The sequence below is a fragment of the Mchenga conophoros genome, linkage group LG7 (genome assembly GCF_057382185.1).
Source record: "Mchenga conophoros isolate Kocher_MC1m ecotype Shallow Benthic linkage group LG7, M_conophoros_male_GT1.1, whole genome shotgun sequence".
NCBI classification, from domain to species: domain Eukaryota; kingdom Metazoa; phylum Chordata; class Actinopteri; order Cichliformes; family Cichlidae; genus Mchenga; species Mchenga conophoros.
Genome location: NC_140532.1, coordinates 50,323,756 through 50,347,453, shown reverse-complemented (window position 1 = coordinate 50,347,453; position 23,698 = coordinate 50,323,756). Strand labels below are relative to the sequence as shown.

General features: G+C 40.7%; 3 protein-coding genes across 3 annotated transcripts; 1 reads left to right on the top strand and 2 right to left on the bottom strand.

The window, feature by feature from the left end:
• The first annotated feature begins 476 nt into the window (after positions 1–476).
• LOC146571039 (uncharacterized) lies at positions 477–3,250 on the top strand. Its single transcript, XM_085279961.1, has 3 exons — positions 477–807; positions 1,402–1,470; positions 1,660–3,250. The coding sequence occupies exons 1-3, from the start codon at positions 633–635 to the stop codon at positions 1,809–1,811; spliced, it is 396 nt and encodes a 131-aa protein (XP_085136087.1). The 5' UTR covers positions 477–632; the 3' UTR covers positions 1,812–3,250.
• On the bottom strand, positions 3,251–6,238 carry pdcl (phosducin-like). Its single transcript, XM_085279960.1, has 4 exons — positions 6,088–6,238; positions 5,106–5,293; positions 4,666–4,847; positions 3,251–4,255 (listed from the first exon to the last, which is right to left on the bottom strand). The coding sequence occupies exons 2-4, from the start codon at positions 5,278–5,280 to the stop codon at positions 3,692–3,694; spliced, it is 921 nt and encodes a 306-aa protein (XP_085136086.1). The 5' UTR covers positions 5,281–5,293; positions 6,088–6,238; the 3' UTR covers positions 3,251–3,691.
• A 531-nt stretch (positions 6,239–6,769) lies between these two features.
• Positions 6,770–19,943, bottom strand: LOC146571037 (prostaglandin G/H synthase 1-like). The gene is made up of 11 exons (XM_085279959.1): positions 19,719–19,943; positions 19,535–19,618; positions 14,118–14,234; positions 12,473–12,613; positions 12,235–12,378; positions 11,569–11,750; positions 11,235–11,318; positions 10,065–10,311; positions 9,142–9,428; positions 8,640–8,787; positions 6,770–7,941 (listed from the first exon to the last, which is right to left on the bottom strand). The coding sequence occupies exons 1-11, from the start codon at positions 19,723–19,725 to the stop codon at positions 7,580–7,582; spliced, it is 1,803 nt and encodes a 600-aa protein (XP_085136085.1). The 5' UTR covers positions 19,726–19,943; the 3' UTR covers positions 6,770–7,579.
• Between the last annotated feature and the right edge of the window lie 3,755 nt (positions 19,944–23,698).

Here is a 23,698-nt window from a genome sequence, read left to right as displayed (position 1 = left end):
TAATTTGTTTTTTCTCAAGTGATAATTCACTTCCACGAGTCCGAAAACAGTCCTGATGAGCTGTGTAGATGTATGGAAGCAGAAAAAAAAGTTACATGTTACTTTTGACAGGTGTGCAGTTTCCTTGTGACGGCCATTAGTTTTGTCACAACTACAAATGTGGCAGTAAGTGGAAAATGACTGATTATCCAAGTTTCTGCCCATACATGACAGGCTTTAGCTTTAGATGCTGCTGCTACTGAGAGTTTACTTAAAAGCTACAATTGTGATTTTTAGATTGAAATTTGTTTCCAGTGTTTTGTATGTTAATGAATAGGGAGTACCTCCTCCCGAACTCCCTCCCCTGATGATCCGTTGTTATCATAGATCGTATTTGTATTTGAGGACGATCACACTGAAGCAATCTGCTTCTGCTACTGCACTTAGTGATACGGAAACATTGGATTGATTTAAAAGCAGCCCACTGGCAGCTTTCCACCCATGGCTTTGGAAAGAAAGAACCATTGTCACTCCCACCCCTGCCGTGTTTAAGCTGACAATATCTGCACCGACCATTTATTCCTGTCTTCACCTGTGACAAGGATCGCTGGGTTACTGTGAAGATGTGACAGAAGCTTTGTGCTGCAGTCGCTATGAGGACACTAAGGCTTTTGCTGGTAACCCTGCTGGTGCTGGAAAGTCAGGGTTTTGAACTGCAGGATACGATCCATGCGCTGATAGAGGAGAACATCCACCTCCATGACCAGCTGGAGAACCTCACCAAGGCCCTCAGAGAGCTCAAACGGATGCTGTGGCTTCACTCAAATGGTACAGAGTCCTCTTTATGTTATCTGTAAATACAGGTGGGCAGGCTGAGCTTGGTTTTGGTTTTTAATAAAAATAACTCAAAACGATGATGGTTAAGATGAAATAATAAAACGTTCCTTTGAGGAATTTATGTTCTTTAAATGAAAAATCCATAGTGCAAGAAAATAATTCAAATGGGAAATAAAATCTTCACGTTTGTGTGTTTAATTCTGATCCTTTTCTTTGTTACGAAAGTCTTTTTTTATATCTTTAGTGTCTCCTACTCCATTTTTCACTGCACATATTCTTGTACACAAAAACAACATCTTTGAGCTGAAATGAGAGACAATTGCACAGAAGCTGATTTTGAGACAGTGTATGGGGATGAAATGTTGGCGTCCAAGGTCAAAACGGCTTTTCCCCTTTCATTTACTCCTGTTCTGTATGTTTTAATCCTCTCCCGGCTCTTTGTGTTAACTCGTGCACTCTCTGCATACACATTAGCACTTCAGGGCTCGATTAGGATGCAGGATGTTTTGCTTTTTTTTTTCATATATTCTGTGCTGTTCGCAGAATAAAAGATATTAACAGAGCAATTCTCTGTTTTTGATACAGACCCAGATCATCACCATGAACATCATGATGAAGATGTCCAGCATCTGTGGGACGAATGGTCAGAACATGGTGTGTATGTCTGCAGCTGGCTGAAACTACTCGCGTGACTTCACAGAGCTGTGCTCACTGCATTAGTTTGCATTGATTTCATGGCTGTGTGGACAGCAGAGGGTTAATGAGTTGCATTTTGGGATAAACCAGCTGCCTAATGCACACCCCAGCTGACAAAGTGTGACAGAATTTCTCCTTTCCTGGCAGGTATCAGTGCAGAAACCCACCTCCTGCTGGAAAACACCTTTTGTGGGCATGGCCTGCATGGCTCAGCAGCTCCTCTCCACGGTCACGGAGCACACCTCATACGCCTGCTGATGCTGCTGCAGCTGCTGCTGATAATGATGAGATGCCTGTAGGCTGCAGCGGTCTGATGTCAGAAAAGTTGAGTCAACTCCTCATGGCCGCTGCAGGCTGTATTGTGCAATTTAATATGGTTGAACAGCGAGTGTCGATGCCACCGCTCTTCCTGTTCAGAGGAATTATTGAGCCGACAAGATTTGAAGAGTTGACCTGTCAATCCTGTGTACAAATCACCTCTGGGGAGGATTCACTGGAGCGAAAAGTTCATGTGGGTGTAGAGAAAGCAGACTGAGAGCAGGTTAAACACAGGGAGTTGCCTTACTTTTTAGCCATTTATTGTATTAATGAAATACAATAAATGTTTATAACTAAGCTGAACTCAGAAAGTTGGTTTTTGTAACTCTAAATGGAAATGCTGTGAACTTTACTGAAAAATAAAGCTAACTGCTAATTTTTTGTGTTTGCCTGAGTACAGCTAAAGCCACTTTACCTGCTATAAAATGAAACAATAATTCTTTCCAATTTAAAAAAAACTAAGTAATGAAATAGAAATAATTACTGAAATATCAATGAATTTATTTGAAAAGATGTAATAGATTATTTCCAATTTGAAATAGTTAATTACTGAAATGTGTAATTTATTATTTATTTACTTATTTAATTCATTTTGGCACTCTTGGCCCTCCAGTTTCAACAACACTAGTTATCACTCAGGTGTTTTCACCTTAAACACTTCTACCCCAACGCTTTACGTTGTTCACCAGTTCCTGTTTTAAAAACAATAAAATGTTAAAGCAGCCAAAGTCGTTCTTCAGTTGAACCACTTGGCAGTCATCTTGAAACGCCTCCAGGCACTTTTCTTTTACGCAATATGTAAATATCACCAGCACATTGGTAATTATTATTGCAATCACCTGATTACCTGTTTTTAAAATATAAAATAGTTTGTTTACCTCTTTGCAAGTTCTGCTCCATCACAAGCTTGATAGAGGACTTTTAGAATTCATTTAGTTCAGGACACTTTTAGTGCCACCCCTTCTTTTTATATAAGAAAGCACATCGAATTTAAATTCCTCACATAAAACATCCTGAATAATCAGGTCCCATCTTATCTTAAAGACCTCCCATGATGCAATGAGTGTTTCTTCTTCACTCACCTCTAATCGTTAGTTTTTACTAACCTCTGGCCCTCTTCCACAGTGTTTCTTTCATCCCGTCTCCCTCCCCTCACCCACTTGCAGCAGATGGCTGATTCAACCTGAGCCTGGAGGTTTCTTCCTGTTGAAAGGGAGTTTTTCCTTCCCACTGTCACCAAGTGATCGCTCATAACTGCTTGTTGGGGCTTGTCCTTCTAACATTGCAGGGTCTTTAACTTACAATATAAAGGCAGATTTTGGCACTACAAAAGTACAACTGAATTAAACTGAATAATGTTGATGATGCAGTTTAAACTTTACACAGATTCCAGCAAATAAAAAGACAACAAAATACCAAGTCCAAACACTTTACACTTTATTGTCCTGACTATTTGATATGGTGGAGCACATATAAAAGTTAGAAAATTAACTAATAGTTAGTTTGGCCCAAAGGTTTTCTATTCTACACAGTGAAGCACATGAATACACGGCAATGTGGTTTAACACAATAAATAGGTAAAGTTGTCAGCTCAAACAAAACGTAAAACATCTACAGTATTCTGAAACCCTCTGATAATGATATTTACACTCATCAAATAACTCATATTTACTATGGAATGATAGGATGAAATGCACTAAGTTGTGGTGTCTGCACTCACTTTTGGTTCTGCTTTAATGCTGGTTGTGTGTGGCTGCGTGAGTGGTGAGGTGTCAGTCAAGGCTCGCTCTGTAGCTACAGAGGGGCCACATCTGTGTACACAGTTTTCCCAAGCATATCATACATGTTAGAAGCTATGGCTCTAGTCTATATCAAGGTCAGAGTCCTCGTCGCTCACAGTGCTCTGTATGATGGCTCCGTTGCGAACCATCTTTGGGATGACGGGAGGCTTTTCGGGCAGCAAGCCGTACTCCCGCAGCAGGGCCTCCAGGTCTACGGCAAAGAAGTCTTCCCCGAGCTGATCTGTGAGCCGCACAAAGTTGCCGATCAGGTCCCCGGCTTTGTAAACGAGCAGAGCAGGCAGAGCGCTGTCTCTGAACAGTGCGCTGGTGCTGATGGCTGAGCTGCGCACGCTGCAGAACTTGACCAGCGGGTATTCCTGAGCTAGACACATCAGGCTGCCGCTCATGGCCTCGCAGCCCGGGACGTCCGGCTCGTAGATGTGGATCATGACCAGGGTGCTTTTGTCCTCTTTGTCTAAAGCCTCTAAGAACTCCTCCCCACTGTTTAGCTCGTAGACCTGCTCAAAACGCTTGCCGCGGCACAGCTGGCGCCGCATCTCTTCGATGCGCTGCATGCGGTAATGCTGGAGGAATTCTTCATCATCCTCTTCTTCCTGAAGCATGTTGTACTCCTGCATGGTCATCTGTGAAGCAGACAGGAATGAACACACAAAATCAGACGAGTGTGTGCAACACAATTCACACTTCTTTGTATTCTTTGAATATGAATCTACAGCCAGGAGAGAGTGGACTATGGACAAAAACTGGAATAAACTAGACCGAGTTTTATTCATTAAAGAAAAAAAGAAAAAGCATCTTGAGCCTATTGAGTATATGATGTATGTTGTTTGTTCCATCCACAAATACAATCAATGGTGCAGAGTCTAGAAAATAGAAGTTTTTTTGTTTTACCATGTTCACGCTGTCCTTGATAATCAGCTCTTTGCCTACATTCACCCCAGGAGGGATGCCACTGATCAGCAACAATAGGTCTGAGCTAAACGAGGGTTTTCAGAGGTCTTTCATGTGTCTTCTGTTAGTCTGATTTACTTACTTTGCCTTGGATTTTTTCCTGAAGTGCCTTCTGTTTCTCTTGGTCCTTTTCCTGGTCAAGGTTAGAGCGGCATGTCATCGACAGCTTCTTGATCAGTCTTTCCATCTCCTTCTTCTGCTCTTGTTTCTGCTCCACCTCAAGCTGCTTGTACTTCCTCCAGTCATTGATCACACCCTTGGGCCCTGACACAGAACAGCCACTGTTACCATAACACACTCTATATTCTTATGACACAGATGAAAGATCGATTAAAGTCAAACACAAGGATGGCTTAAAAATGAGGGAAGCTCCAAGGATTTTTAAAAAAAAAAGTTTCTGACATTTTTATTTGTCAAAAATAACCAGATAATTTATTTAGATGTCATTTGGGCTGCTGCCTTGTGACAAGGGATCATTTTTTTTTTTCTTTCCTGTGAATGCACTACATCTGTTTGTACAACCTGTGTTCACAGCACTTCCATCTGCGCTGTAGTCTATCTCGGGTTCCGTGACTTCAGCATCCCTAATGGTCTTGTTCTCCCCATCCTCATCATCATTGTCGCTGCCTTCATCCTCACTGCTGCTGTAGTAATACTGCAGCTTCTCTCCCAGGATCTTGTCATCCAGAGTAGTCATGATGACGGCTCGCCTGTGGGAAGCAGTATGAACTAGTTTAATAATGAATAATAAGCACACAATACAACGACTCCGAGATATTAAAGACTTCTAACCTCACTGATAAAAATCTGGATAAATCGGATAAAAAACGCGTTCATTGCTTAATAGTCCAGTATAGTGCTGTATAATCCAGACAGATAAACACAGCTAGAAAAGGCTTATGTACATAAAGTGGGCCACACACTATACATAGCTTAGAGTAAGTGTGCCAGTTTATTAAACTTAAGCTAAGAGGCCTTTTGTGATGCACCGATCCGTAAGTAAGAGAGCCGGTGTGTACAGATGGGCAGACGGGGAGAGAGACATTCCTCACACTGCCCTCTTACTTATGACAGCATACACAATATGAGGCATGAATCGGGACTGTGCTGCTTTATTATTGTCCCAGCACAGCAGCTGACAGCGAAGATAACAGCTAACGAGAGTTGATCTGAGAGCCTCTGCCGATGTTGAGACAGATAGCTCAACCATTCACTATTGCTGTTGTTTCAGTACATGTGCCGTACTGAAAAGAAAATGGCGACAATCCAATTAGCTTGTTTATGTAAGAAGGACGCGGGCCGAACAGCTGGTGGGCTGGGTGTTTGTAGAAAGTAAGGTGGTTAGCATTAGCTACGTGGGTTAGCTACTTCTCCTATGCTGACTTCCTGGGAGTCCGCGGCAGCCATTACCCGAGATTGTGTTAAAACGAAGCCGACTCCTACATCATATATTGCATTAAAACGACACAATACATCCACTACTTGTAACCACCCGGCTTCTTACCTCAATTTAATAACCGACTCGCTGGCTGCCCGAGCTTAATCCACTAGTTCAGCCGCCTCAAGCCGCTCTTCCACACAAACGTGATGCCTTCAGGGTTCACTGACGTGTCTTAATAATGATTCGTGGGTAAAGAGAATCGGAATGAAGTCGAAACTGCAGCCAGTTTAAACTGCATCCTGTCTGTTATGTAGACACACTGAAACTCACCTCTCCGATAATTGTAACGAAACAATTTTACTTTCTATAGCTTTGCAAACAATTGCAGCACGCGAGTATTTAATTTACTTATAAGCTTAAAAATGACGTAATCAAGCAGTAGAAGATCCGAACTGCTTTCTAAATAGTTAGTTATGATACTGTTTCCATCCAAACTAATATGTCAACCCACTGTGGTGACACTGTAATATTTAGTTTTGACTTTATTGTGAGTTTGGACTTTACCGAGGGCGCCTAAAGACAACACATGAGGTGCGGGAAGTTGCTGGAAGATAAACTATGCAACTCCCTATTTCACCACTAGAGGGCATAAAGAGTGCTGCTATGGCTTCTACAATCAGTGCCAAGCTAAATATTTTGACTTTATCATTCCTTCTTCCTTTTAAATATTTTTCACAAAAGCTGTCTGAAATCAGTGAAAAGATACGGGTTTGCATTCCCATGTTTATATAAACGATTACACAATGCAAATCATCTGAAAAGACTAATAGCAGGTACATACAGACTGTATATGTGGTTTTTCCGGACATATATAATCCCATATGTATGTATGCAGAAGTGCATGTAGCAAGAACACATGTTTTAAACTATGAAGCAAGGGCAATTTAGTTATATGTGTATTTTAAACCACGCTGTGCACCCTGGTTATTAAAAAAAAAGAAAAGAAAGAAAGAAAAAAAGAAAACTTGCAGTTACATAGCACTGGGCAGGTCTCTCTCATCAGCTATCATTGGTGTTTAACTTTAAGCCAAAGAATACACTGGTTTTATGAGATGCAGTGGGTGAGTAATGTGGGTGGGGTACAAACAGTCATGAGAGATAATGATCATTGGGTCGTAAATAATGTTGAAGCCTGAGTACGTTTGAATGAATGGGCAGTTTTATTTCAGTCTTTATGCTGAGCTGCAATGAGATCTTTCAAAATAATTCTGCAGACAGTACAAACGTTTACTGATGGACAGTGCGAACAGGTATTGTGATCATTTCAGTCTTCGGACACAAGTTTTATTGACAAAAAAACATGTTTATTCCTCATGTATTTGTGTTCAAGTGTATGAGACAGTGAGCAAAATAAAGGAAAAGGCATATTTGATTTCATTCTGAGCTCTTGATTCCTGTGTGACTCTCCAGTGATGTTCAAGCAAGCATTACTGATGTTTTCCAAGCAAACATCTGTAACACTAATTTTTTAAAATTGTTTTATTTAGCAGCCGCCTCTTTTACCTTCATATAATGATCTTACAAAAACAAAACAACCTTCTGATGTCTGCAAAGGTTATAGCTCATCAGTCAGCGCTCTGTCACCTTCTCGCCCGTGTTCTTGCTTCTCTTCTGCTGGTACTCTAAATGACACGTAAGGACACGTTCTGGTGTTTTGACACACCAGCTTCTTGAGTGTGGCAGAGTTTACTATTTCAAAGCCCACCTTTCCTCCAAAGGTGCTGGGCTTCCAGTATTCCGGAGAGCATATAGGGTTTCCCAGGAGGCCTTTAAGGGAGAAGGGGGCACCCATCTCCACCATGCTTTCTCCAAATATGGCCCCCGCTCGTGTTTTCTCCAACAACAAGCCGGGGTAAAATTCCAGTGCGTCAATGTCATCGTAGAGCTCTTCGAGGTCTCGTGCTATCTCCTCATTATCTGCAAAAAGTGACCAAATATGTCAAATAGGATGTTTATGAAGCAGGTCATCGACATCATTACAGTACAGATTTTTACAGATAATATTTGCAGGTTTTAAACCAATACTGCTGTAAGGCTGGCAGATCAGTTCAGCACATTAGTTTTGACAGGGAGGTTTTCTACAGAGCTCCTCCAATAGAGTGAGACACACTGCTGTGAAATTTCATGACCAGGTGATGAAGCCTTCCCCCGGCTTTGATTTTATTTTGTAGGCCTACTGCTGCTTCTTCAAGGGGTCCAATCAGCAGCTACTGAATTCACTGACTATGGCTTAAAACACCTCTTTCGTGGATTTTCAGGCTTTATGAACTATCACAGTCTTTCTCCATCTTCATCACGGAGTCACTGGAGTTGTAAGCTCTTTGAAAATCTCTCTATGTCAGGGAGCTGCATGATGTAAATCGGCACATGACTGTTTAAGGTGGACACTCAGTGGAGTTCGTGACATGTAAATAGAGATTCTGATGCAAATGCATCCCCTCGCTACCCTTCAGAGGACAGCAGTGGGAAGAAAATAACTTTGACAAAACCAGTGCTTTAAAAATTGCTCCAAAAAGAGAGCAGATGCCATTAATTCCAGGAGTGTCCGTCCAGCTGTTTGCGTGGACTTCTAAAATTTGTGCCATGTGAGCTAGACACAGAATCATTTGCCTTACCGGTGAATTCCCTGAATGACGTGTATGGCGTGAGGTTAAAGCGCTTCCTGTACTGGTTGAAAGACTGGAGGCGAAGTTCACGGGACTCCTTGATGGTCCCAACGGCTACTTTGGTGACCATCGCATTGATGTTGTGCCCACCGCCAATCTGTGGGTCAACGGTGGGAGAAGTAAGTAACCAATATGGAGTGACCTCAGTCAAAAGACATCCTGTGAGAAGTTAGGTACAAAGTGGCTTACTGCAGAAGTCTGCACAAGCCTCAGCTTATCAGTACGAAAACAAGCTGTCAGCGTGCGATCACTCGCAGAGTATGATAAAGCAAAACAGGAAAACTTTGTGTGACTGCCAGAAATCCTTAAACATGGATCACTGAATTGTGCAACACTTCAGTTGCTGATGGTTACAAAGCGAGTTATAAAACACAGACGTCCAAACAACTCTAACTTGTAAAAATGCACCATAACTGTGTGTTACAATTACACAACATGTGCCGTTTGCTACCTGCCCAACAATTTGCCTGGAGAAGGAATCCACGAGGGCCTCCACACCGTAGTGCGTCAGAACAGACGTGTTGAAGAGAAACTGTTCGTATGACAGCTCGTCCCCATTTATTAAGAAGCTGTCGGGCATCAAAGGGTGCCAGTGGTAGAGCTGGCTGAACTCCAGAGCGATACGGTTGCCGTACTGGAAGGGAGAGCCGAACAGCAGGGTGGGATCGAACTTGAGTTGAAGCAGGTATCCGCTGAGGTGCTGCACGTAATCTTCTATCACGATTCGTATGGTCTCGCCTTCGAGAAGCAAAGGGATTAAAGAAAAATGCACCAAGCAGACAGTGGCTCGACCTCAAGTTAAACAAACAAAGTTTACCAAAAAAACAATACATAATTAAATGCAATAGTTTAGTGTAAAGAACAGGCTCTGGCTACACCTGTGCGGAATTCAGTGGTTGCTTAAGGCAAAAGACTGCTTGTTATTTCCCCAAATGATCACCACAGCAGATGTTTTTCAATTAGGCACAGATTTTATGCCAGATGTTATTCCTGATGCAACCTTCACATTTATCTTGACTTGAGACCAGTACTAGAAGTACACCATCTTATGACCCACTTGAGGCTGGGTTTGAGTCTGTTCCCGACATCAAACTGAGGCTCTTTCCTGTGTAAGGCAAACGTATTAACCACTACACCTCGCAGATGCTGGTAAGGAGCAAGTCTGGCTCAAACTTTCAAAAAAGAAAAAAAAAAGAAGTCATTTTTAAACCAAATTTAGTATAAAATCCAACATGTTTTGCTAAATTTTATTTAAACTAGTTAACTTGTTATTAGAAAAAGCAGTGAACTGTCACATGTCCTAGCCACTTGCACTAAACACTTGAAGTCTGCAATGCCAGGCTCACTGTTCCTTTTGAACTGTGTCTAACTCACCGATAATAATGAGCCGTGTGGTCTGGAAAAGCTGCTCATCGTCCCAGGTGGGATGCTCCGCTTTCAATATATCACAGACTCGGTTGTGCTCCCTCAGCCACAGCGTGGCGTACATTCCCAAACCAGGGAGAAGTCCATAGACTTCCTGACCGATAGCCATCTGAGCCTCAGCGGGGACTCCGGGAGGGTAGCTCATTCTAACAGATGCATCAGCGACACTGGGAGGGTACATCTCTCCATCAATTAACTGACCGGACAGAAAAAGAAAGAATGATGATACAAGTCACTGTCATCTGTAATTCACAATGTTAATGAAGATCAAGTATTTCATTTTAAAAAGAACTGCAGAACTGACAGTTGCGCTTCTAAATCAACATGTACACTCACTGGCTGCTTCATTAACTACACCCTGCTAGTACCAGGTTGGACCAATAGAACCAACAGAAGATGGGTACACTGAGGTGATAAAGGGATGAACATACACAGCAACAATACTCAGGTAGGCTGTGGTGTTGAAATGATGCTCAGTTGGTTCTAAGTGGCCCAAAGTTTGCCAAGAAAAATATCCCTCACACCAGCAGCAGCCGTCGATACAAGCCAGGATCTGTCCATGTTTTCACAAAGCCTTGCTCTGAAATTGAGCACTCTTCTATTACTCAATTTTGGTGAGCCCACACGAACTGCAGGCATCCAAAACAAACAACCACGCCACGTTCAAAATGACTTACACCACCTTTTGCCCCCACCCTGATGCTCTCTTTGAACTTCAGCAGTTCAACATGTTGTTACAAACCGGGTTGAACACAAAAGGAGATGCACACAAATTCCACTTAAAAACATATTTATCTTAAATGAGGGAAACAAGGAGAGAACTTCAGCTAACCGTGGTGTGTGTAATCAGTACAATCAGTACAGTGCAATTGAGCTCGGAGGGTTTTTATCGAGCAGCACCACTGATTGGATGCAAGCTACTCCACTTCTCTGACATCTGCTGATGAGCCCTGCCACACAACGGGCTGAAATGAAAGCAGGCTGAAGTCGATTATCACGATGTCGGATGTCTGCAAGCAGTGATTGCAGCTATGTGATTGGCTGATTAGATCACTTAAGGGGCAGTTGAACAGGCGTCCCTAATAAAGCAGTCAGATATAAGTCTGCAAATGACTTTACCTGATATTTCAGCTTTCCATCTTTGAGAAGCCTGAGGTTTAGCTGACGATCCAGGCTGTCTCCATAAATGTGTCCTGCGTCCACCTGTTTGAGTTGCAGGAGAGAACGAAAAAAAGCATCAGAGGTGTAATTGTAAAAAGCCGCTGCTACTTCATCTGGAGTTACCCTCCAACTTCCACCAACCTCCAGCTTCATAATGTAAATTATACTGCTGAAATTTAACAAAAAGACAGAATCAAGACTAGAAGTTTCCCTCTGCTCTTATGCTATGTATATAACACTAACTCCTTAATAAAGCTAATGTGCTGCACACCAAAGATCAGGATGGACTGACCCCGTGGCCGACAGCCTTAGTGAAGCCGAGGCCCATGCGATTGAAGGTCTTAAAGAACTGGTGGGTGAAGTGCTGCGCGAAGAAGGCGAACATGAGGCTGGTGCGCTGGGGATCGGGTCGGAACGTCCTTCTCTTCAGAAGCCTCTCAACCAACACCTCAGGGTCAGGTAGCCCAGCCTTGCCTGAAGAGAAACACCACAGCATCACGCACCATACCGGGGGGGGAAAACACAGATACACCTGACTCAAGCCATAATACTGAAGCTCTGACACAGCTGACATGTTAAACTGCACTTCTGCGCAGTCCAAGGTCAAGATATGGATAAAAGCAATCCTTAAACTACACTCTTTGCATAAAAATGTGGATTTAAATTTGGAACTATGTGAGCTTACATTTGATGCCAGCATTTGTTGTCAGATGTTTAAATTTATACTCTTAATCAACAGAATCATCAACCATCATTTGACAAAGCACATTTAAATGAGCAATAGCAGACACTGGCCTCTTGGGGGCAGTATAACAAAAATAACAAGGGATTCTAAACCATGACTAGCAAAGTTTGATTCATGTTGAGTCATGTTTCAGTCCGCTTGTTGGGTGTCGATTTGGTATTCAATTTCTATCACACTCCCCTAATTACAAAATGTGGCTCCTTGGAAGCTAACCTTTCACCCCCAAAGGTGTGGGACAGTCCTTTGGCACCGGAGGCAGAAGTCGAGTGTAGTAGCTCAGATTATAGTAGGATTCCCAGCTGAGGTAGTCATACTTGGAGTTGAAGGTTGGAGGGCTGGGAATTAAGTTTGACCTCACTGTTGGTACAAAAAAACAGATGTATTAGATACACAGAACGTGTAAAAAACATCCAGAATGAATTTCTCTACAATAAGTTTGCTGACTCTGGACCTGTTAACACCAGCCGCATGAGGACGTCCCGCAGGAAAGTGTGGTTGATGATGTCCCACAGCCAGTGGAAGTGGGTGAGAATGTAGTGCACCACACCTGGGTTGGGCCTGAAAAACTGACGCACTCGGGTCCAAAGCTCGGCTGGAATGGCAGAACATCACGAGACACGGTCTTGTTATTACTGGAAGTCATGGCAACTGGGGATCTGGAAATCTACTCTAAATAACAAAGTCGTTATGTCATTATGGAGCAGAACACTTGGCAGGCATGGTCTTGCTTTTAAAACCAGGATCAAGACTTCTGAATTGCCACCCACACCTCTGGAGTCGGTGGATTACTGAATGACGTGAAATATAATGGCAGTTCTGTCTCATTATCGGCCTCCCTCGGGGCCCCAAAAACTCCAAGTTTACTGCGTCAGCTGGTTTTGCTGTAACACCTTAAAAATGTGCTTATGTTTAAACCAAAACATCAACATGAGAATCTTATTATGTGGTTTTAGGGCTACTCCACCAAAAATCTAGGGTTAATGACTTTGATTTTGATTACATCCACTACGGATTTGTAGATGTAATCAAATCCACACTATGCACCAAAGTAGGGTTGCGGTAGCATTAAAGTACAGAAGCAGCACAAATTACTGGGGTTTGGCTCGTTTTTGCTACTCTATCAGGTTAACCCAAGCCTAAGAATAATTATATGACATATGATGAGTAAAATGCTCATCTCAAGGCTTCAGAATGGGACTTCACATACAAATGGCTAATCTGAAGGTTGAAGGTTCGATCTCCGGCTGCTCCAGTCTGCCAAATATTGTTGGGCAGGATACTAACCCCAAGTTGTTTTCCGATGCATCCATCAGAGTGTGAATGTGTGGTAGAGTATAGTACAGTCCATTTACCTTTAAACGATAACAAACTGAACACATTGTGAAAAAGGCTTAACACGAGCTGGAGAAAGCAGGACAATACAAGTTTTTGTGTCATACCACAGGCTTCTGATTTTATCAAAAGTGTATTATTAACAGGACAAATAAGTATTGGTGTATCATATTCCTATATATTCCTACTTGTTACAAAAAACCCTGAAAAAAGAAAGAGTGTAATTCCCAAAAATGTGAAACTGTTCCTTTCACTTGGCTGGTAGCTCCATAAAGATGTCATAATATTTTCTTTGGAGCTACATGAGCAATATGTGTGTCTATTCTGCGTTACACAACAAGTGAAAACATTGGTCTACATGTAACTCCTTTTCCTGTCCAATACTCCTTTCCTTCCTTTTCTTTCCTACTCCTGCTCCTATTGTCTTTTTCTTTCCATGTACAATCAAAGCAGTGATTAACTGTTATTACACTCAGTGTGCGAATGTCTGCCAAATACATAACAAATGACTGGGAACTACAGCATGTGAGGGTTCTTTGTTAATCCAGCTGCTCTCTTCTTGGCACTTCCCCACGCTCCTTCAATTTTCCCAAATACTTGTCTAGACAGACGTTTTAACGCTGACAGCCTGGGGCTATGAAATTAAACCATTTTTTTTTTCAAAACCCTTTGGTTTTATGTTAAGTTAAATAGTTGAAATTCCTAAAAGGTACAGCAATAAAAGAGGATATGAGCACCACTCTCACAGAGGAAAACGGACTTACGGACTGTGCAGTTTTCTCCGTAGTAGCCGGTACGAGTACAGTCACACTCATACTTGTCCTGACCATACCGGACGCACACACCCCAGTGCTGACAGGGGAAGGAACAGCATGGATTGACTGTGGAAAATAAAGAGAAAAGAAAACTCATGTGAAGATCATTTGGAAATACTTGAACGTCAGGTAGGCCGATTATATATGAAGCGGTGGCATGGAAATAAACTGAAAGAGAGATCAAATATTGAAGCGGCACCGGCACTTCCTGTGGTATTCCATGCAAAACCATCTGCCTTCGAGCAAGTTCAGACCGCTATTTGAAAATGCCCACGCAAAGAAAAGGAAAAGAATAAAAGAAAGCCTTAGAGCCAGACATGAAATCAGAGACAGATGGAATCTTAGACTGCACTACTGGAAACATGCTTTTATTTAAAAAATACCTCTGCAGATTAGGCAAGGTGAACAAGTTCTTGCTCCAAGCGCAACTTTTGTTCTTTACAGGAATTTTGTATTAATCACTGACACAATGTGAGAAAAAAGGCACCAGGTGTCACATCAACATAAATGTGACAGTCTTGGAAATTTGCTCTATACAGCACTAATCGTTGCTCAGGAAAGCATTCTGGAGAAGACCCACATAACTGGGTACCAAGTTTATTGTTGGAGTACTATTGCACATTTTACTCGATAACATAAAGCGTTACACTGTTACCTCCGCCGAGGAGGTTATGCTTTTGGTAGCGTTTTGAGTTTTGGATAAAAGAAGTCTTAAATGAGTTCTGATAAAACTTTGTAAATGTGTAGAGCGCGCTCATGTTAACAATTTCTTACTGCCATTGTTTATATTGACCACATATAGGCAACGCGTTGGGAATGATGTATATGAGGATTATTACAGTTTTTATTCAAACATTTTGTCACATTTGACCTCAGATCTCACTTTTACATTTAGATATTTAAAGAAAGTTCAAGAGAAGGAGAATGAGCTGTCTTTTCACTCAGAAATATACAAGTTTCTCATGTCCAGTTATTTATAAATCATTATCTATTATCCATTACCTACTAACATATGTTAGTAACCATATGTTAAAAAAGAACAAAGAAATCAGAATGAATGAAATTAAAAGTAAATAGAGAGTCAGCTGCCCTGGTGGAGGTTTGTGCTCTCAAAGTGATTCTTGTACTTCTTTAACATGCAAGTTTGACCTTTGGGAAATATGCTCATTCGTACTTTGGCTAATAGACAGCTGAGTTGTTCTGTTCTGTTCTTCCCTGGCAGGTGTGTGTACATGGACAGTTGATTGTACCATGGATGCTTAGCTGTTCTTATTAAACTCCTTTGTAGTAAAATGAAGCTGGCACATGCAGTTTGATGGTAAACTATTTTCCACACATAGTCTGGATTACAGCCTCTAGTGACCCCTTGCGTGAATTTCCTGGGAAGAACTCAGTTTCAGAGCTTTCTGTTTCACGGCTGACACTCAGTTTGGCCAGAGCCACCACAACCAGCTGCTTTTTATACACAAGATTCTGTTTTGATTTAACATTACTTTTAACATTTAAAGTACTTATTGCTTGTCCCCTTGCAATCAGAAATCAATTCTTAATCAACCAATCATACAACTCATAGACTTATATATGAGATGAATGGAGGGTGTTAAATGTGAAGCCCGTGTACAAGTTTGTTAAACCTGCATCGTTTTTAACAGCCAGCAGCGGCTTTTCCTTTGGTTTCTTCCCATCTACCCAAAGAGTGCATAATGTGCTCCATTAGAAAGGATTCCTATGATAACAGATAATTTTCATTTTCATTTATTTATTTATTTCACACTTGGTCAACAGTTTCCACAGTTAGTTCTTTCAAACAAACCAACTACACTTTCTGTCAGTAAAGCACTGCAACCATGTGTGAAAAGGAGCAGGCAGAAGAATATATTCTTATTAAACCCTGCCCCCTATCTACAATCCAACTTATATTGCAAGTGGGCACCAAAAGTCAAGGAACAAACTAACATTAACACTTATTTCCAGTCCTAACTCAAACCAAACAACAAATTTACAATCAGAATATACCACTCCACATAGTAACAAGGAGAAAAGATAAGTAAATAAAATAAATGAAACAAAAAATAATGGATCCTTTTACTCCAATTTCATTCACATTCTTCATATTGAGTTATCGTTTTAGACATGTAACACTTTTTAAAACAATGTAAATTTATACAACTCTTTAAATTATAATGAAGAGAGTTCCACAGTTGTATACCCCTAACCGTTGGACTCATTAATCTTTGTGTAGTCCTAGCTAGCTGATGCTTAAAATAAAATTTCCTTCTGCTATCTTCTCCCCCCGAACACGTTAAAAATACTCTTTGTAACTTAGAAGGCAAAATATTACTTTTAGCCTTAAACATAATTAATAGTGTCTATAGTTTCACTAAATCTCCTAATTTTAATAATTTTGATTTTATAAATAATTTATTTGTATGTTCTCTATATTTAACGTTATGAATCATTCGTATCACTTTCTTCTGTAATAAGTTTAGAGGTTTTATAGTATTCTCATATGTATTTCCCCAAACTTCGACACAGTAACTAAAGTATTGAAAAACAATGAGAAATATAAAATGCGCATTGTTTTTTGGTCTAATAAATCTTTTACATTTCCCAAAATATAAATGTTTTTAACCATCTTCTTTCTAATATACTCAATATGTGATTTCCACGTCAAATTTTCATCTATTACACCCAAAAAGCGAAATTCAGTAACTCTTTCAATCAATTCTGCATTAATGGACATAATGACTTCTTCCTCCTTTACACGATTGCCATATATCATGAATTTCGTTTTTGTCAGATTCAAAGATAATTTATTTACATCAAACCATTTTTTAAATCTTAACATCTCAGAAGTCATAATTTCAACCAAATCTTTCAAATTCTCTCCAGAGCAATAAAAATTTGTGTCATCTGCAAATAAAATAAAATGTAACCTTTTTGATACTTCACAGATATCATTAATATATAAATTAAAAAGTTTAGGTCCTAAAATAGAACCTTGAGGAACACCACATACAATCTTCAATCTTTCAGAGGTATTGCCGAGATAATGTACATATTTTCTAAATAACTCCTTAACCAAGTCAATGCCACACCTCTCACACCATAATTATACAATTTAGAAATCAAAATAAAATGTTGTAACGTGTCAAAAGCTTTTTTTAAATCAACGAATACCCCAACTGTGTATTTATTATTATGGGTTGCAGATGAAATATCTTCAATGAAAGTCAACAATGCTAATGCCGTTGATCTATTTTTACAAAATCCAAATTGATTTTCATTTATTAGTTGGTTTTTTCAATAAAACTATCAAGTCTTGCGCAAAAAGTTTTTCAAGCACTTTTGAAAACTGTGACAAAATTAAGAGACACTGGCCTATAGTTGTTAAAACTATGCTTATCTCCTGATTTATATAAGGGTATCACTTTTGCCACTTTCATTCGATCAGGAAATACTCCTGATTATAACGAGAGATTAAAAATATAGCATAGAGGAATACTTATACAGTCTAAAGTCTTTTTAATTATAACCATGTCTATACCATCACAGTCAGTAGATTTTTTATTTCTAAAATTTTCTACAATTGCTACTTTTTCTTTTATGGTAATATTAGCTAAGAATATAGAATTAACCACTCTACTTTCTCCTTTCCAAACTTCATATTCTGGGTCGTCATTTTTTCTAATTAAATTTGCTAAAGTAGGTCCAACATTTACAAAAAAGGAATTAAATTCGTTTGCTACTTCAGTCTTATTATCGACAACTTGATTATTCTTAATAAAATAAATACACCGATCTGAGGGTGTGTTCTTGTTACCCAATACTTCTTTAAAAATATTCCAAATGCCCTCAATATTATTCTTGTTTTCCTGAAAAAGTTTATTATAATAGTCTTTCTTGGCTTTCCTCAATATTAATACCAACTTATTTTTATAAACTTTATATTTCATTTCCGCATTCTTAGTTCCCTGTGTTATATAGTCCCTATATAAATTATTCTTCTTTTTACACGCATTTGCAAGACCCTTAGTTATCCAAGGTTTCAAATAAAAGATAATCGTACACTTCTTTACAAGTTTAATAAACCAGTGTGGGAAAAACCATCCGCATGAAAAGACCTTTGTTCTCGGACACACACAGAGAAGCAGAGTGAGGAGGAGGTGGGTGGTGCTGGTGGGGGAGGTGGGTGTTGGTGGGGGATGGCGTCTAAACTACTGACGCGCAAGTTTCTGCATGCAAGTTCCGGGTGAGAGTAAATCCTGTTAATTTACATTATGATGACAGATAAGGCCGGCCAGGCATTCTTTCTCTCCAAGATCCATACACTGATAACCACAATTACATAACTCGTTAGATCAGTTCTTGGTACAGGGTTTCATTTATGCATTTTATTGGAACTGCAAGATAAACAACACATCCAAGCTCTTCTGAGTAAAAACAGTGCGGCATGGAACACTTCCTCGTGCACATGTGGATTCATGTCTCTCCAAGCCACCTCCTGGCCTCGATCCTCCACACTTAACAAATGTGTAACTACATCTGACAGCTGTGTAAACTGCATACACACTGCCTGAGAGGTCAGAAGAAGTTCAAATCTCTCTCGTTCTCAAATCTCTCACACACATCTTTTATCTTGCATAGACCTTCCAAAAAGCACTATTAAATTCAATGTAGACATAAATCACCAGGAGTGAGTTAGTCTATGGAGAAAGTTTTCTCCTGTGACTAGACATAAATCTCTGTGCGCGAGTCTTCCGTTGGAGACAATGAGCGTAAATATGTCATCCTGAAAAAATGTCATTCTGAAAAGGGCGGTGCTCAAAAGGTGGAGTCGGCATGAGAAATAAGTTAGAGCTGATCATGCTGCATTACGTGTGTAAGACATGAGAGATGGAAAAAGTGCCCACATGGGCCAGGCAGGAAATGCCTGGTCTCCTCAAGGGTCTTCAAAACGTATATCCAAGCACTTTGACAAATGATCCCGTGCTCAGTGTTGAAATCCTACCTTATATAGAAAAACATTAAGAAATACTCAGCCTGCACTTGAATTTAAATTAAAAGGAGTTCCAACAGCAGGCCTCCTTACTCGCGAATAATCTTTTCCTTAGTCTTCCAGCGGATGATGTCATGTTACTGTACCAGTGCCTGTCTTTATTATCGGGGTTAAACGAATGTGTAGCTGCTGGCAGCTTCACTCACATCACTCAGAAAAAAGCCCTGATAACAACCAGTGTTAGTCAAAACACAGACTGCGTGTGTTTCTTGCTGCAGACTTTGCAGTTATTAAAGCAGCAAATGTTCCAAATAACAGGTAATGCTATAAGTCAGAGCATCAAACCCCACCAGTCCTCTTTACCTACCTGTGCTCGAGGTAACGTCATCACCCCGACACGCAGGCTCCCGCAGCAGCAACAAAAGCGCACAGGCTGATCCTAGGACAGAGGCTTCCCCACATGATTAAAAGTCAGTCAGTTTCGTGTCCAGCAGCTGAAACATCAAATCACCGAGCAGCACCTCTACGTAAAGGGCTCGATCTCTACTTACCTCTCATTCCAGCAGGAGTTTTTCATACCAACTCATACAACGGGTGGGAAGGTGCAGGGATCCAGATTTTGCAGGTAAACACGGGATCAGGAGTATGGAGACGATCCGGGTGTTGGGTCAGCGTGAAAGAGAAGCAAAACCAGCTATCCAACAGGTTACTCCTGTGTGTGAGCACAGCCAAGCTGCACTGCGCCTTTATGGCCCCCGGAGAGGGGAGAGAAAGAGCGACGGTGACTTGGAGCCAAGTGCGGGTTTCCCCGCTCTTTACCGCCTACTACTGGTGATCAGTGGCCCTACTTCCTAAATACTGCCTAACTTTCTATTGCCATGTTAACTGTTTTAAGGTCTTCTAAGATTGTAAAGCCTTGTAAATCATGGAGCTAAATAGTTTTAGACGCTGTAATCGTTTCAATTTAATGTCTTTAATATTGGTTCATTTTTTTCTGGGTATAACGTAATAAAACATCACCCATTGCATTTCCATAAAAAAGACACAAAATGTTGTGGAGATATTTCAGTCTGGACTAACATGGCACACTAATAAGGACACTTCCCCTGCACTGAGAAGAACAATAAACTTTTCCAACTGAGTGGTTTCTTGGCAGGTGCTTTTTACATCCTGCCTCGGATGTTTGCTTGAGATGAGGGAAAAGCAGCCGTGGATAAACTCTCAGAGAGATAAGCCAAGGATTTAATGTCACCTCTGCCACTGGAGTTTATGAAAGTTCAGAGGAAGTCATGATGGCGCCATTAGAAGAAGTCAGGAAGTCAGATTAAGACAGAATCTCAGCCAAAATCCAGAAAACAACACATTACATAAAAGACATACCTGTCAGCTCATTGTATTAAAAGCTCACCTTTGCACAAAATCAATTTCTTCTATTCTCACCACCATGGGCCAGACCAAAGATTGTACATCTGCACAAGACTGGAATGGGCTGTAAGGCCAACAACAAGCTTGGGAAAAAGTGCTGTGGTCAGATGAAACCAAAATCAAACTCAACTCGAACAAGTCAAGCACGGAGGTGGAAAACGTTTGGCGTGTTTTTCTGCTAAGGTCGACTTCATCACACTGAAGGGCCAATAGACTGAGCCACGAGGCGGTTGCCAAGTGGCAGGAAAGAACCCTAAACTGTTTATAAAGTTTCTCAAGGGTTTCTCCACCAAATACTAAGTCATGTTTTGCTTGGGGATCAAATACTTATGCCACTCAATGTGACATATCAATCAATTTATAACTTTTATGTATTTTGTGTGTTTGTCTGTGTCAGAATATGACAGAAATAAGAATCGTCTCAGTTCCCTGATTCAACATTTGTCTGCTCTAAAACAACTGGCTGGAGAACATTAATAACTAGAAACATGGAGGTCCATTGTTTATTAAACCTTAACTCTTCTCCTGTCCACGCGAGCACTTTAAACCACTTCACACATGCCCTACAAAGTCTTAATAATAGCACTTGTAAGCGAATCCTTTTAGACATTTACATTCCCATGAGTCTTTGCAGTGCTGCAGCATTCACAGCATTCAACTGTATTTAAAAAGAAAGAAAAGCATTTTACTGTCAGTTTAAAGTGACTCGTTCATGCATCATTTTTGAATTAGGTTGTCTGATATATGCTAAGTCAGTGAGTGACTGTGCATTGGCCATGCGGCAGATTTACAAGTTAAAAATATGAAAGGACAACACAGTTTTCACAGAGGTGGAGGATTATTTTGCCAGTGCAAAGGAGAAACTCTGCCACAGCATCAGGAAGAATGTTGGGAATTACAGCTGCTGCAAAAGCCTTCGAGGCTTATCTGTGATTGAAGCCATCCTACCCCTACACACAAAGAGGCTGTAAATCAACTTGACAGACTGCCCGGTAGATTACATTTGTCAGCATACGCATGCATAAGCACAGGCAATTGGGAACAGTGCTGAAAGCAGCTCCCGAGGCTCTGGTGTTGTATCTGCAAAGTTTTTCTAAGAAGCTTTCCAACTTCTTAGAAAATGTTTGGATTTACTGGTAACAGGAATACTTTGAACATCCATCATCTCTATCTGGTAATCACCATATTCAGATTGTTGGTAATTTCATGTCTCAAGGAAACCTCTGTTGAGAAATCACCACATACTTCCTACCGCTTGTTTTCTCCACTGCGATGCCTCTTGGGGAATTTCCAACTCTGTATTTTGACTCATTTGTAAACAGACTTTCCTCTGAGAAATTTCTGCATTATTTATATTATTTAAATATTTAGACTTGTTTTGTCATTGAGGATGTTACACAGCAACTAATTGCTATTCGCCTTCCAGCTGCACTTATACTATGCAGGCATGGGTGCTGTTAGCGACTTTGGGTAGCTTGAAAAAAGGCCAGCTCTGGGACCACCGAATACTAACTCTAGTATCTAGATCAGTTCTGTCCGAAAGCAATCAGTGGGCAGACTAATTGATATTTAAGCAATGTTGTATCCAATAAACAACTTCGCCTCACTGACTCTCCTGTGTGTACAGATGTTCAGACCAGCTGCGGCTTGGAAACAGTTCAGCCCTCAACTGAATTCATGTCAATGAAAACACTGCAGGCTAGTATTGTTACGCTGAATCATGCTAGGATACTATTAGCTTTAGCTTTTCCACAGGAATGCTATTTTCTTTTTCTTCTATTAATCTCTGGCACTCTTCCAAAGCACGTCTTTTGTCCCGTCTTCTTCTCCTCACCCCCAACTGGTCGCAGCAGACGGCCAACCCTCCCTGAGCCTGGTTTCTTCCTGTTAAAAGGGAGTTTTTCCTTCCTACTGTCACTAAGTACTTGTTAAAATAGGGGTCATTTGCTTGTTGGGGTTTCTCTGTGTTATTGTAGGGTCTTCACGTCACTGGAGTTGGTCTCTTTTCTTTCACAACACTTTTATAAGCACAACTTTTTCTCACCAACATTTTTCCTACACATACAAACAGATTTGTGTTTCCCACAAGAAAATGGGACGATGAGGATTACACAACCTCCAGATTATTGTTACCCCTTTATGATTTCTCTCTTCCCTGTTAGTGTGTGTGTTTCGGGGCTTCTGACTACATGACTGGCCAAGAGTCTGTCTCCATTTTTCTGTTTCACACAGCCTTTCAGTCTATCATAGCATTGTGTGTGAGCAAATAAAAAATATTTTCTTGTGAAGCTTAATGTTAGATATTTCAAGCAGATAACTTAACTTTACAAACTGTTAGAACAATATGCTTAAAAATATTTTACCTGGAATAAGATGCTAAAGTGTTTTGTAGTGTCTTATGGTTTGAGTGATTTTGCTTCCTACTAAACTGATTTAGCCAGATATTGTTCTTTGTAAGATTTAAGAGACAAGAGATGAAGAAGAGAGATTATTGTTAAAAGGTAAGGACTGCTCAGTGATGTTTGATAGACCCATCGGCGTAACTTTGTGCCTAACATTGGTGGGATCAAGATCTCTGTCTAAATAAATAAATCTGGGTAAATTCCCACATGATTAAACATGCAACTATTTTGCTGGTAATAACTGAAATGAGTAAAGAACATCAACAGCCTATTTATGCAAGATAGTTCATAATTTTATTGGGGGGTGTTATATTGGTTGGGTCTGATTATTTGGGGGGGGGGGGGGGGGGGGGGTCCATAACCCCCCCTGGAAATTACACCCCCCGAACTTCCCACAAAACAAACTGAGCTTTATCAACTTCGGATTATTCAAAGGCTGCATGAAATACTGCGTAGTTTACTGCAGGCTATGCTAAAGCCACAGGGCAGTTCGCTTTAGAGCAACATCAGCACAAAATCTACTTGTGCTCAAAACAGAAATCCGACATTTTTTATCCCCACTTTCACCACCACAGCCAACTTTAGGGTTCCTACACCTCTCACGTGAACCCAACTATACTTATTTTCCTGTTTGGATGTAGAGGGAAGGGCACCCGGCATAAACGATAGCAACTAGCGCTAGTTTTTCGCTGCTTGTGTTAAAC